The sequence below is a fragment of the Calliphora vicina genome, chromosome 5, assembly GCF_958450345.1.
Source record: "Calliphora vicina chromosome 5, idCalVici1.1, whole genome shotgun sequence".
NCBI classification, from domain to species: Eukaryota; Metazoa; Arthropoda; class Insecta; order Diptera; family Calliphoridae; genus Calliphora; species Calliphora vicina.
The window spans coordinates 107,265,554-107,279,541 of NC_088784.1; the positions used below are offsets into that span (position 1 = coordinate 107,265,554).

At 27.9% G+C, this 13,988-nt stretch overlaps 1 protein-coding gene across 2 annotated transcripts; it reads left to right on the forward strand.

Moving 5' to 3' along the window:
• The first annotated feature begins 1,075 nt into the window (after positions 1–1,075).
• Syb (Vesicle-associated membrane protein synaptobrevin) lies at positions 1,076–5,493 on the forward strand. 2 transcript variants are annotated; one of them, XM_065512426.1, is made up of 4 exons: positions 1,076–1,217; positions 2,697–2,802; positions 2,937–3,265; positions 4,953–5,493. In XM_065512426.1, the coding sequence occupies exons 2-4, from the start codon at positions 2,747–2,749 to the stop codon at positions 5,027–5,029; spliced, it is 462 nt and encodes a 153-aa protein (XP_065368498.1). In that variant the 5' UTR covers positions 1,076–1,217; positions 2,697–2,746; the 3' UTR covers positions 5,030–5,493. The 2 variants fall into 2 exon arrangements, with proteins under 2 accessions (XP_065368498.1, XP_065368499.1); XM_065512427.1 differs by having other exon boundaries at positions 2,991–3,265.
• Positions 5,494–13,988: the final 8,495 nt, after the last annotated feature.

The window sequence follows — 13,988 nt, forward strand, 5'->3', positions numbered from 1 at the left end:
GACCATAAAACTCAGGAGTTGAGTTCGAGAATTCCGACTTCCTATACGAAGGTATAGGTCGATGTGGTAATTCCTGGAGGAGACTCTTAAAGGGCGTAAGCCAGATTTGCTGATGGCGGTATTTTTAGGCCAAATTTAACTTAAAGAAAAACAAAAACAAACAAATATCAACAATAGTTACAAATTGTATAAATATTAAAATGCATTATATTAACATTAAAAGTGAACAAATATTGTAATTGTTTTTTACTTCATATGTGTAAGAAATAAGAATATTTAATAAATTAAAAGTACGAGTTTTTTCGGATCGGGGGATCTTCAAACCTATGGACTGATAATGGAACAATTCTAGCTTAAGACCCCTGACATTACCTCAGGCATCAGTAAACACAAGATACTTGCGCAACTAATTGCGTATTGTGAAAGGGGTCTAACCAAAAAAATTAAAAGAATATTTCTTAGGGTTTAGATATTTTTTCTAAAACTCAAAACAAAACGTTTTATTATTTCTAAAATTCGGGAATTTATACCACAAGCTTGGATAAGCTAGATTTAAGCCCTGTTAGGCTTATAATGGAGTTTTGTTTGGTTCATATATCTAAATATTTTTAATTTTTATAAAACAAAAAATCGCCAAATAAATAGGTAAATTTTTTTCTCAATTATGTTATTTTAGAGCACAGCTAAAAACATGAAATTTTGGAATGTGATACTTCACATACCTTTTTAAGACAATTGGAATTAAAACTTTCAACTCATTTATATTGATACATTAAAACAAATTATTTAATAGAGATGTAAAGATAATCCTAATTCACATCGCCAGACTAGAAAAAAAACAGAAAATGTCCCATGACTATATGAAGTGTGTAGCTTCAAAAGTGTATGGTCTCTCAACTTTTGTTGTGCGGTGTAATATAATTCAAATTTGATCAAATATTTGATAAATTAAAATTTTTTTTAAGAAAATGCAACTCTAAAAGTAACGAGTAGGTACTTTTGAGTATCGAGTACTCAAAAAACAGTCGGTATTGAGTACTCAATACCCAAATACTCAATACTTTTTCATCACAATATTATTGCAGTCCGTCATTGTGAAAAATATAATTCGTGCATTTTTTACGTTTTTGTAATTTTTTTTTGTTCAATTTTTAAGTTTGTTTTCTTACAAAAATCATTAAAAACTATTATAAAAATAAAACATAAACCCACCTAAGGTAAATTAAATAAAATAAGTTCGCATATTTAATGTGAACGTGATAATAAAATTGAAAACTTGAAAGTGGGCACAATTTCTTTCTTTGATAATTGGTGAAAATATGTACAATGAATCATTTTTATTGTGTTGGACTTCTAAATAGTCACAACAACAAGTTAGCTACTAACATTTTATACAAGTAACTAATGTTTGCACTTGTTGAATATACTATGCATAATCGTCGTATGTTAAAAATACACACACATCACAATGTGACAAGAATGAAGAAATAGACCTTTAATGAAAAATAATCTACGTCATTTATTCTTTTATTAATTTGTGTTTTTATGTTTATTGTCTTGAAATATAGCAGAAAAACTTGTTCTAATTAATTATAGATGTACAATAAAAGGGCTACAAAATGCTTGAATCTATTATAGGTATTTGTGTAATATTCTTTATACCCAAACACAACTTGTTGCCCCACCTTAAGTTTTTTTGTTTATGTAAATTGTATATTTTTCAAGTTTTTCTTTATTAAACGTAATAAATTAACAATTAAAACTATATTTAAAAGTTCAAGTAGGTCACTGAGAGATTAATTTCGATGAAAATAATAAACATTTATAAATAAAAATAATTCTGAAAATTCAGTTTTTAATAAAAAAATAAAACCACCAAGTCTTATAAATTTGTATACCTACTTGTTGCACTGCTAGTACATATGACGCTTAGGGTTTCTAATTTCTCGTACTTTTATTCCCAAGAAATTTTAAAATATTTAATCAACCGAAAAACAAGAAAATCCATAGAATTATTTAGATCTTTTAAATGGTATTTGTTATCTATATTTAGTCAGTCTTAGGGAAAAATTTAAAAAATTCAAACACCTAAATTCAAAATGCCTAAATCCCAAAAAGTAAAATCACTATAGGTAATTTAAAAAATAAAATTAAAACATTCACTTTTTCATATAAACTACTCTTTTGTTAACTAAGGTATTGTTCTAGATAATTTCACATTTCCTTCTGTATTATGTTAAGGGTCAAGCGTAGAATTCAGATATATTTTTATAAAAATTGAATATATGAAATCTCTTTTTAAATAAACCGCAATATTTTTAACGCGAACGAATTTATTATAATTGAAAATAGATCTTTATGACTATGAACGGACAAAATGTATCATTATAAATAAAAAATAATACCTATATATACATAGGTATATGTATTTTTTTATAAATAATAAAAAAATCTGGGATTTTACCATATGTATTCATTTATATTATTTTGTTTTACTAGCAGTCCAAATTTTGTAATGAATTAAATAGTCTGACACTAAATAGTAGTGCCTTCATTAATATGAAGAAAATATTTAATGAAATTCTAGAAATTTACCGAAAAAGATTTTTAGAGATCCACGATCCACCATATTCGCTTTGTTTAATTATGAACAATTATCGCACCAGTCAAACTCATGTGTTTATTTTACTTTACAGTTTCTAAAACAAGCACAATAATCAGCTAAAAGCACAACAACTATATAAAAATGGATCCTACTAATGATTTTCCCGTTACTCCCGGCTCGTCCTCAGGAAATAATGAGTAAGTAATGATATAATTTACACACATTTTTTTTGGTTTAAATCACTACACAAACATACTACCATGAGTTAAGATAAACAGTGAGTTTGTGTTTTGTAAAATGTGGTAAAAATTTTGAATAATATTGCATACAGTTTTCCCGTTTTACCTCCACCACCATCTGCCTCGAATCCATCATCTTTTCCCAGCAATAATAACCAACAAAATCAGTCAAACAAGCGTTTGCAACAGACGCAAGCCAAAGTCGATGAAGTGGTCGGCATTATGCGCGTAAATGTTGAAAAAGTATTAGAACGTGACCAGAAATTGACTGAACTGGGCGAGAGAGCCGATGCCCTGGAACAGGGTGCCTCACAGTTTGAACAACAGGCCGGTAAATTGAAGCGTAAACAGTGCTTGGCCAATATGAAAATGATGATCATAATGGGTGTTATTGGTGTTGTTCTCTTGATAATCATAATTGGTAAGATATTGTTATTGTAATTTGTTGGGTGAAAGGAAAATGTTTAAAATTTTAACATTTATAATGTGGTGGTTATCAGTTTTGTTTTAAAAAATATTTCATCCATAATGATTCATTTGGGTTTTCTTTAATCTTAAAGCAAATAGCGAACACATTTTTTAATATCTGTTTTCAAGGTTTTTTTTAGTAAATATTTACTTTTGTTTAAAAAGCGGCAAAATAATAAGCTACATATGTACTAAATTATAATTATTGTAAGTGCTTGTTATATAGAATTCTACTGTAAATAGAAAAATTACTAAAAGTAATAGTTATTAGTTGTTTAATTAGCCTTTTACTGGAAGATTCTTATTGAAAAAATAGATTTTTAATGAAATTAATAATTCTTTGAAAAACAAGAGTTTTTGCTAACCGGGGATGTAAGAAATGATATTGCGAGTGAACTTGATAATAAAAGTTTGGGATGAGGAAGATATTGCTGAGACAACGATTCAGTCACTACTGTAACATTTAATAAAAACTTCAATCGATCCTGATATAGCAGAGTGCACTGAAATTTGACATTCATGTATACACCTATTGACAATGCAATATTTGCCCAATTCACAATTGGTGTCGTATCGTTGTATGTCGTAATTTTTTTTATTAATGTTTTGTTTTTGTTTCGAAAAATTTGTTTGAAAAATATTTATGACATACAATGCTACAACACTACGACATCAATTGTGAATTGGGCAATTATGTTCGAAAATTCGAACTTATGCTTGAAAAATTTTTAAAGCATTCTTTAAAAAATAATTTTAGTTTTAGTTGATGCAAATTTCTTACATTTTCCAATTTCTAACACATATATTTTCAACAAAAAAAATCAAAATTTTTAAGTATTAATATATTTTTAGAATATAAGTTTTTTAAGATATGTTCGAAAATTCGAAATATTCAAGGTGTTCTAAAAAGAAGAAAATAAGTTAACAGTAAAACTTTTATTTCTATGATCCAAATAGAAGAAAATAAACTCTAAATTAAATCAATACTTTTTTACATTATATAATTTAAATAATATAAAAGCTTGACCCTAAAAGCCCAGCATCGGAAACTTAAAGAGACAGGCTTTTATTTAATTTAAATTCTAAATTGCAAAAAATTGGTTTATTTAATTTAAAGTTCAATTTCTTCTCAAATTAATACAATTGCAGCTAAAAACATTTAATGCTTTAACTAATTTTATACACTAAAACCTAACAATTGCATATATAAATTAGTTTTCATAAACATTTTTATAAAACACGCATTTAAACGGACTAAAATTTAAAATTATATAATTACTAAATAGCAATCTTAGGCTTCAAATATAACAAAGCAAATCATAATCTATCAATTGCAATTACTAAACCATTGTTGGCTTATAATCTACTTTAGTTAAAGGTGGCATTTAGTATATAATGTGAAAGATTAGATAATAATATGCGTTTTATTTAAACATTTTCTTGCAGTAAGTCTATTTTATTAAAGTTCAAAAATAAAGCAGAGAGGCGTTTTTCTTAAGTTTAGTAGCAATAAAAACAAATAAAATACCACCACATAAGCAAAACATTCCTTTCACTACGTGTCAAACAAGTGAGTGACTAGATTTTGAATTTGAATTTATTGTTTTATACGTTTTTTTATTTTTCTAATAATTTTATAGTTTCCCTTATGCCTTCTGGCGGCAGCAGCAGTAACGATTCCCTACCAGCACCTGTGGCCACCCAGGCTCCTCATTAGGAAATCTGTTTAATCCACTAAGTGAAAATAAACTAAATAATTATAATCAATAAACAAAACTAATTGTATATAATACAGTTTCACACTATTTTATATACACTTTAAAGAACACCGGGAGCCTTATTTACTATATACAACTATATAATAATAAAATTAACTGAAATTAAAGTTTAAACTAAATTAAAACTATTTAAGTATTAAATGGTTATAGGTTGCACAAACCTCCCAAACGAAAAATAAGTTTACTAACCACCTTTCAAATTTTTTTTTATATATTTCTGCAAGAAATTTAATAATAAATCGCAACAATTTTTTATACATTTATTGTATACTAAAAAAAAACAGAAAATTTTATAAAAATATATACAAAACAATTAAAACTCTATACCTATATACAAATAAATCTTATGTGAGTGTGTGTTAAATATAATATTAATAAAAAATAAATAATTTACAAAAAATAACATGTTTTCAATTCTAGCTATTAGATAAAACGTGCTACAAATAAAAACTGAAGTAAAATTTTTAATTAAAATAATCAAATATGAAAATTAATTCATTCTAACATTTTAGAAATTTAACACCATTTGAATACTCAAATCATCACTCATAAAAGGAAACCACAACAATTAATGCATTTAAATGAAAAAAAGAAATCATCATCATCTTAAATTATTAAATTAAATTATCATACAACAACTAAACCAGCAAACAAATTTGATAGAAAATTACTAAAATAAAAGAGTACACGTTTAGACAGAATAAAGGGTAAGTTTAAACGTAATAAAAAGAAAAAAATAATTCATATTAACACATATCCACTAAATACCAATATAAAAACTAGATATTCAGTCTGAAATAATTAAACGCTTATTTACAGAGATATTTACGATTTAAGATATTTCGAGTTTTTCATATAAAATATGAATTTTTGGTCAGAAATATGAGTGATCACAGATGGAGCTCCTTTTCTTAATTGAACGCTTATTTACAGAGATATTTACGATTTAAGATATTTCGAGTTTTTCTAATAAAATATGAATTTGAGTGATCACAGATGGAGCTCCTTTTTTAAATTGAACGCTTATTTACAGAGATATTAACGATTTAAGATATTTCGAGTTTTTCATATAAAATATGAATTTTTGGTCAGAAATATGAGTGATCACAGATGGAGCTCCTTTTTTAAATTGAACGCTTATTTACAGAGATATTAACGATTTAAGATATTTCGAGTTTTTCATATAAAATATGAATTTTTGGTCAGAAATATGAGTGATCACAGATGGAGCTTCTTTTTTAAATTGAACGCTTATTTACAGAGATATTAACGATTTAAGATATTTCGAGTTTTTCATATAAAATATCAAATTTTGGTCAGAAATATGAGTGATCACAGATGGAGCTCCATTTCTTAATTGAACGCTTATTTACAGAGATATTAACGATTTAAGATATTTCGAGTTTTTCATATAAAATATGAATTTTTGGTCAGAAATATGAATGATCACAGATGGAGCTCCTTTTTTAATTGAACGTTTATTTACTGATTTATATTTCATATAAAATATGAAATTTTGGTCAGGAAAATGACTGATCACAGATGGAGCTCCTTTTTTAAATTGAACGCTTATTTACAGAGATATTAACGATTTAAGATATTTCGAGTTTTTCAAACAAAATATGGATTTTTGGTCAGAAATATGAGTGATCACAGATGGAGCTCCATTTCTTAAATGAACGCTTATTTACAGAGATATTAACGATTTAAGATATTTCGAGTTTTTCATATAAAATATCAAATTTTGGTCAGAAATATGAGTGATCACAGATGGAGCTCCATTTCTTAATTGAACGCTTATTTACAGAGATATTAACGATTTAAGATATTTCGAATTTTTCATATAAAATATGAATTTTTGGTCAGAAATATGAGTGATCACAGATGGAGCTCCTTTTTTAAATTGAACGCTTATTTACAGAGATATTAACGATTTAAGATATTTCGAGTTTTTCATATAAAATATCAAATTTTGGTCAGAAATATGAGTGATCACAGATGGAGCTCCATTTCTTAATTGAACGCTTATTTACAGAGATATTAACGATTTAAGATATTTCGAGTTTTTCATATAAAATATGCATTTTTGGTCAGAAATATGAGTGATCACAGATGGAGCTCCTTTTAACGCTCCATCGATTTAAGATATTTCGAGTTTTTCATATAAAATATGCATTTTTGGTCAGAAATATGAGTGATCACAGATGGAGCTCCTTTTTTAAATTGAACGCTTATTTACAGAGATATTAACGATTTAAGATATTTCGAGTTTTTCATATAAAATATCAAATTTTGGTCAGAAATATGAGTGATCACAGATGGAGCTCATTTTCTTAATTGAACGCTTATTTACAGAGATATTAACGATTTAAGATATTTCGAGATTTTCATATAAAATATGAATTTTTGGTCAGAAATATGAGTGATCACGGATGAAGCTCCTTTTTTAAATTGAATGCTTATTTACAGAGATATTAACGATTTAAGATATTTCGAGTTTTTCATATAAAATATGGATTTTTGGTCAGAAATATGAGTGATCAGATGGAGCTCCTTTTCTTAGTTGAACGCTTATTTACAGAGATATTAACGATTTAAAATATGTCGAGTTTTTCATATAAAATATGGATTTTTGGTCAGAAATATGAGTGATCACGGATGGAGCTCCTTTTTTAAATTGAATGCTTATTTACAGAGATATTAACGATTTAAGATATTTCGAGTTTTTCATATAAAATATGGATTTTTGGTCAGAAATATGAGTGATCACGGATGGAGCTCCTTTTTTAAATTGAACGCTTATTTACAGAGATATTAACGATTTAAGATATTTCGAGTTTTTCATAAAAAATATGGATTTTTGGTTAGAAATATGAGTGATCACGGATGGAGCTCCTTTTTTAAATTGAACGCTTATTTACAGAGATATTAACGATTAAGATATTTCGAGTTTTTCATACAAAATATGGATTTTTGGTCAGAAATATGAGTGATCACAGATGGAGCTCCTTTTTTAAATTGAAGGGTTATTTACAGAGATATTAACGATTTAAAATTTTTTGAGTTTTTCATATAAAATATGGATTTTTGGTCAGAAATATGAGTGATCACGGATGGAGCTCTTTTTTTAAATTGAACGCTTATTTACAGAGATATTAACGATTTAAGATATTTCGAGTTTTTCATATAAAAATGGATTTTTGGTCAGAAATATGAGTGATCACGGATGGAGCTCCTTTTTTAAATTGAACGCTTATTTACAGAGATATTAACGATTTAAGATATTTCGAGATTTTCATACAAAATATGAATTTTTGGTCAGAAATATGAGTGATCACAGATAGAGCTCCTTTTCTTAGTTGAACGCTTATTTACAGAGATATTAACGATTTAAGATATTTCGAGTTTTTCATACAAAATATGGATTTTTGGTCAGAAATATGCGTGATCACAGATGGAGCTCCTTTTTTAAATTGAAGGCTTATTTACAGAGATATTAACGATTTAAAATTTTTTGAGTTTTTCATATAAAATATGGATTTTTGGTCAGAAATATGAGTGATCACAGATGGAGCTCCTTTTTTAAATTGAACGCTTATTTACAGAGATATTAACGATTTAAGATATTTCGAGTTTTTCATATAAAATATGGATTTTTGGTCAGAAATATGAGGGATCACGGATGGAGCTCCTTTTTTAAATTGAACGCTTATTTACAGAGATATTAACGATTTAAGATATTTCGAGTTTTTCATATAAAATATGGATTTTTGGTCAGAAATATGAATGATCACAGATGGAGCTCCGTTTCTTAATTGAACGCTTATTTACGGAGATATTAACGATTTAAGATATTTCGAGTTTTTCATATAAAATATGAAATATGGTCAGAAATATGAGTGATCACAGATGGAGCTTCTTTTCTTAATTGAACGCTTATTTACGGAGATATTAACGATTTAAGATATTTCGAGTTTTTCATATAAAATATGAATTTTTGGTCAGATATATGAGTGATCACAGATGGAGCTCCGTTTCTTAATTGAACGCTTATTTACGGAGATATTAACGATTTAAGATATTTCGAGTTTTTCATATAAAATATGAATTTTTGGTCAGAAATATGAATGATCACAGATGGAGCTCCTTTTCTTAATTGAACGCTTATTTACAGAGATATTAACGATTTAAGATATTTCGAGTTTTTCATAAAAAAATATGAAATATGGTCAGAAATATGAGTGATCACAGATGGAGCTTCTTTTCTTAATTGAACGCTTATTTACGGAGATATTAACGATTTAAGATATTTCGAGTTTTTCATATAAAATATGAATTTTTGGTCAGAAATATGAATGATCACAGATGGAGCTCCTTTTCTTAATTGAACGCTTATTTACAGAGATATTAACGATTTAAGATATTTCGAGTTTTTCATATAAAATATGAAATTTTGGTCAGAAATATGAATGATCACAGATGGAGCTCCGTTTCTTAATTGAACGCTTAGATATTAACGATTTAAGATATTTCGAGTTTTTCATATAAAATATGAATTTTTGGTCAGAAATATGAATGATCACAGATGGAGCTCCGTTTCTTAATTGAACGCTTATTTACAGAGATATTAACGATTTAAGATATTTCGAGTTTTTCATAAAAAAATATGAAATATGGTCAGAAATATGAGTGATCACAGATGGAGCTCCTTTTTTAAATTGAACGCTTATTTACAGAGATATTAACGATTTAAAATATGTCGAGTTTTTCATATAAAATATGGATTTTTGGTCAGAAATATGCGTGATCACAGATGGAGCTCCTTTTCTTAGTTGAACGCTTATTTACAGAGATATTAACGATTTAAGATATTTCGAGTTTTTCATAAAAAAAATATGAAATATGGTCAGAAATATGAGTGATCACAGATGGAGCTCCTTTTTTAAATTGAACGCTTATTTACAGAGATATTAACGATTTAAGATATTTCGAGTTTTTCATATAAAATATGGATTTTTGGTCAGAAATATGAGGGCTCACGGATGGAGCTCCTTTTTTAAATTGAACGCTTATTTACAGAGATATTAACGATTTAAAATATGTCGAGTTTTTCATACAAAATATGGATTTTTGGTCAGAAATATGAGTGATCACAGATGGGGCTCCTTTTTTAAATTGAAGGGTTATTTACAGAGATATTAACGATTTAAAATTTTTTGAGTTTTTCATATAAAATATGGATTTTTGGTCAGAAATATGAGTGATCACGGATGGAGCTCTTTTTTTAAATTGAACGCTTATTTACAGAGATATTAACGATTTAAGATATTTCGAGATTTTCATATAAAATATGGATTTTTGGTCAGAAATATGAGTGATCACAGATGGAGCTCCTTTTTTAAATTGAACGCTTATTTACAGAGATATTAACGATTTAAAATATGTCGAGTTTTTCATATAAAATATGGATTTTTGGTCAGAAATATGAGGGATCACGGATGGAGCTCCTTTTTTAAATTGAATGCTTATTTACAGATATATTAACGATTTAAGATATTTCGAGTTTTTCATATTAAATATGGATTTTTGGTCAGAAATATGAGTGATCACGGATGGAGCTCCTTTTCTTAATTGAACGCTTATTTACAGAGATATTAACGATTTAAGATATTTCGAGTTTTTTATATAAAATATGGATTTTTGGTTAGAAATATGAGTGATCACGGATGGAGCTCCTTTTTTAAATTGAACGCTTATTTACAGAGATATTAACGATTAAGATATTTCGAGTTTTTCATACAAAATATGGATTTTTGGTCAGAAATATGAGTGATCACAGATGGAGCTCCTTTTTTAAATTGAAGGGTTATTTACAGAGATATTAACGATTTAAAATTTTTTGAGTTTTTCATATAAAATATGGATTTTTGGTCAGAAATATGAGTGATCACGGATGGAGCTCTTTTTTTAAATTGAACGCTTATTTACAGAGATATTAACGATTTAAGATATTTCGAGTTTTTCATATAAAAATGGATTTTTGGTCAGAAATATGAGTGATCACGGATGGAGCTCCTTTTTTAAATTGAACGCTTATTTACAGAGATATTAACGATTTAAGATATTTCGAGATTTTCATATAAAATATGAATTTTTGGTCAGAAATATGAGTGATCACAGATAGAGCTCCTTTTCTTAGTTGAACGCTTATTTACAGAGATATTAACGATTTAAGATATTTCGAGTTTTTCATACAAAATATGGATTTTTGGTCAGAAATATGCGTGATCACAGATGGAGCTCCTTTTTTAAATTGAAGGCTTATTTACAGAGATATTAACGATTTAAAATTTTTTGAGTTTTTCATATAAAATATGGATTTTTGGTCAGAAATATGAGTGATCACAGATGGAGCTCCTTTTTTAAATTGAACGCTTATTTACAGAGATATTAACGATTTAAGATATTTCGAGTTTTTCATATAAAATATGGATTTTTGGTCAGAAATATGAGGGATCACGGATGGAGCTCCTTTTTTAAATTGAACGCTTATTTACAGAGATATTAACGATTTAAGATATTTCGAGTTTTTCATATAAAATATGGATTTTTGGTCAGAAATATGAATGATCACAGATGGAGCTCCGTTTCTTAATTGAACGCTTATTTACGGAGATATTAACGATTTAAGATATTTCGAGTTTTTCATATAAAATATGAAATATGGTCAGAAATATGAGTGATCACAGATGGAGCTTCTTTTCTTAATTGAACGCTTATTTACGGAGATATTAACGATTTAAGATATTTCGAGTTTTTCATATAAAATATGAATTTTTGGTCAGATATATGAGTGATCACAGATGGAGCTCCGTTTCTTAATTGAACGCTTATTTACGGAGATATTAACGATTTAAGATATTTCGAGTTTTTCATATAAAATATGAATTTTTGGTCAGAAATATGAATGATCACAGATGGAGCTCCTTTTCTTAATTGAACGCTTATTTACAGAGATATTAACGATTTAAGATATTTCGAGTTTTTCATAAAAAAATATGAAATATGGTCAGAAATAAGGAGTGAGATCGAAAAATTCTTAACACACGTTTTTCATTACATTTTTTAACCCAAGTATTATTTGAATTTTTTTTTGATCAAGTTACCTTTGAAAAACATGTCAGTTATTATGTGTAATGTCAATTATATTAATTTTTTTGTTAATCTGATTAAAATGAGTGACCAGAAAAAAGTGCGTACTGAAATTATTAAATATTTTCAACAAAACCCAACTTGGTCTTACAAAAAGTTGGCCAAGCATACAAAGGTCTGCCGTCAAACTGTTTCCAATGTTATTAAACAGTACCGGGAGAACTTGTCAGTTGATAGAAAACCTGGTTCAGGTAGAAGGAATGGTCCACATGATGTTTCTAAAGCCAAAAAAATAGAACGCATTTTCAAAAGAGCTCCCAACACATCCGGTAGGAAAGCAGCCCGGTTAGCTCAGTGCTCGGACTATTTGGTACGAAAAGTTAAAGCTAATGCAGGTTTAAAAACATACAAGGCTCAAAAAGTTCCTGACAGGAACGCTACTAAAAATTTAGAGGCCAAAAACAGAGCACGGAAATTGAAGTCAAGTTTTATAAAAAAATATTCTTGCTGCATAATGGATGACGAAACGTATGTTCTGGCAGATTTTTCGCAACTTCCAGGTCAAAAATTTTATGTTGCTGATGCTCGAGGGAATGTTGAAGAAAAGTTTAGGACCCAAAAGCAGACAAAATTTCCCAGAAAGTTCTTGGTATGGCAAGCAATATGCAGTTGCGGCAAAAGAAGCCACTCATTTGTTACAACGGGCTCTATAAATACCGAAATTTACATCAAGGAATGTTTACAAAAAAGGCTGCTTCCATTCATAAGACTTCATAATGTGTCCTTATTTTTGGCCTGACTTGGCATCCTGTCACTATGGCAAACAAGCCCTTGAGTGGTACAAGAACAATAATGTGGTATTTGTACCAAGAGAGGCAAATCCTCCAAACTGCCCGGAGCTAAGGCCAGTGGAGAGATATTGGGCTCTTGTTAAAAGAGAATTGAAGAGTACAAAAAAGGTGTCCAAAAGTGTGGTAGATTTTAAACGGAGATGGACTACATGTTCGAGCAAAGTGACAGAAAGCACTATAAAAACGTTAATGGAAGGGTTTCCGAAAAAGGTTCAAAATTTCATCACTAGTGATTAAAACTATAAAAATAATTTTTTTTGTAAATTGTAATAATAATTTCAATCAAATAAAAAAAAAATTAAAGCTGTAAGTTTAGTGGTTTCTTTTTTATAAACATATATGTATGTTAAGAATTTTTCGATCTCACTCCTTATGAGTGATCACAGATGGAGCTTCTTTTCTTAATTGAACGCTTATTTACGGAGATATTAACGATTTAAGATATTTCGAGTTTTTCATATAAAATATGAATTTTTGGTCAGAAATATGAATGATCACAGATGGAGCTCCTTTTCTTAATTGAACGCTTATTTACAGAGATATTAACGATTTAAGATATTTCGAGTTTTTCATATAAAATATGAAATTTTGGTCAGAAATATGAATGATCACAGATGGAGCTCCGTTTCTTAATTGAACGCTTAGATATTAACGATTTAAGATATTTCGAGTTTTTCATATAAAATATGAATTTTTGGTCAGAAATATGAATGATCACAGATGGAGCTCCGTTTCTTAATTGAACGCTTATTTACAGAGATATTAACGATTTAAGATATTTCGAGTTTTTCATAAAAAAATATGAAATATGGTCAGAAATATGAGTGATCACAGATGGAGCTCCTTTTTTAAATTGAACGCTTATTTACAGAGATATTAACGATTTAAAATATGT

Excerpts from the sequence above, each read along its gene's own strand:
- Syb (XM_065512426.1), top strand. The coding sequence starts at position 2,747 with ATGGATCCTACTAATGATTTTCCCGTTACTCCCGGCTCGTCCTCAGGA. Across the intron at positions 2,803-2,936 it reads TCGTCCTCAGGAAATAATGA|TTTTCCCGTTTTACCTCCAC; the intron begins GTAAGTAATGAT and ends TATTGCATACAG. Across the intron at positions 3,266-4,952 it reads TCTCTTGATAATCATAATTG|TTTCCCTTATGCCTTCTGGC; the intron begins GTAAGATATTGT and ends ATAATTTTATAG.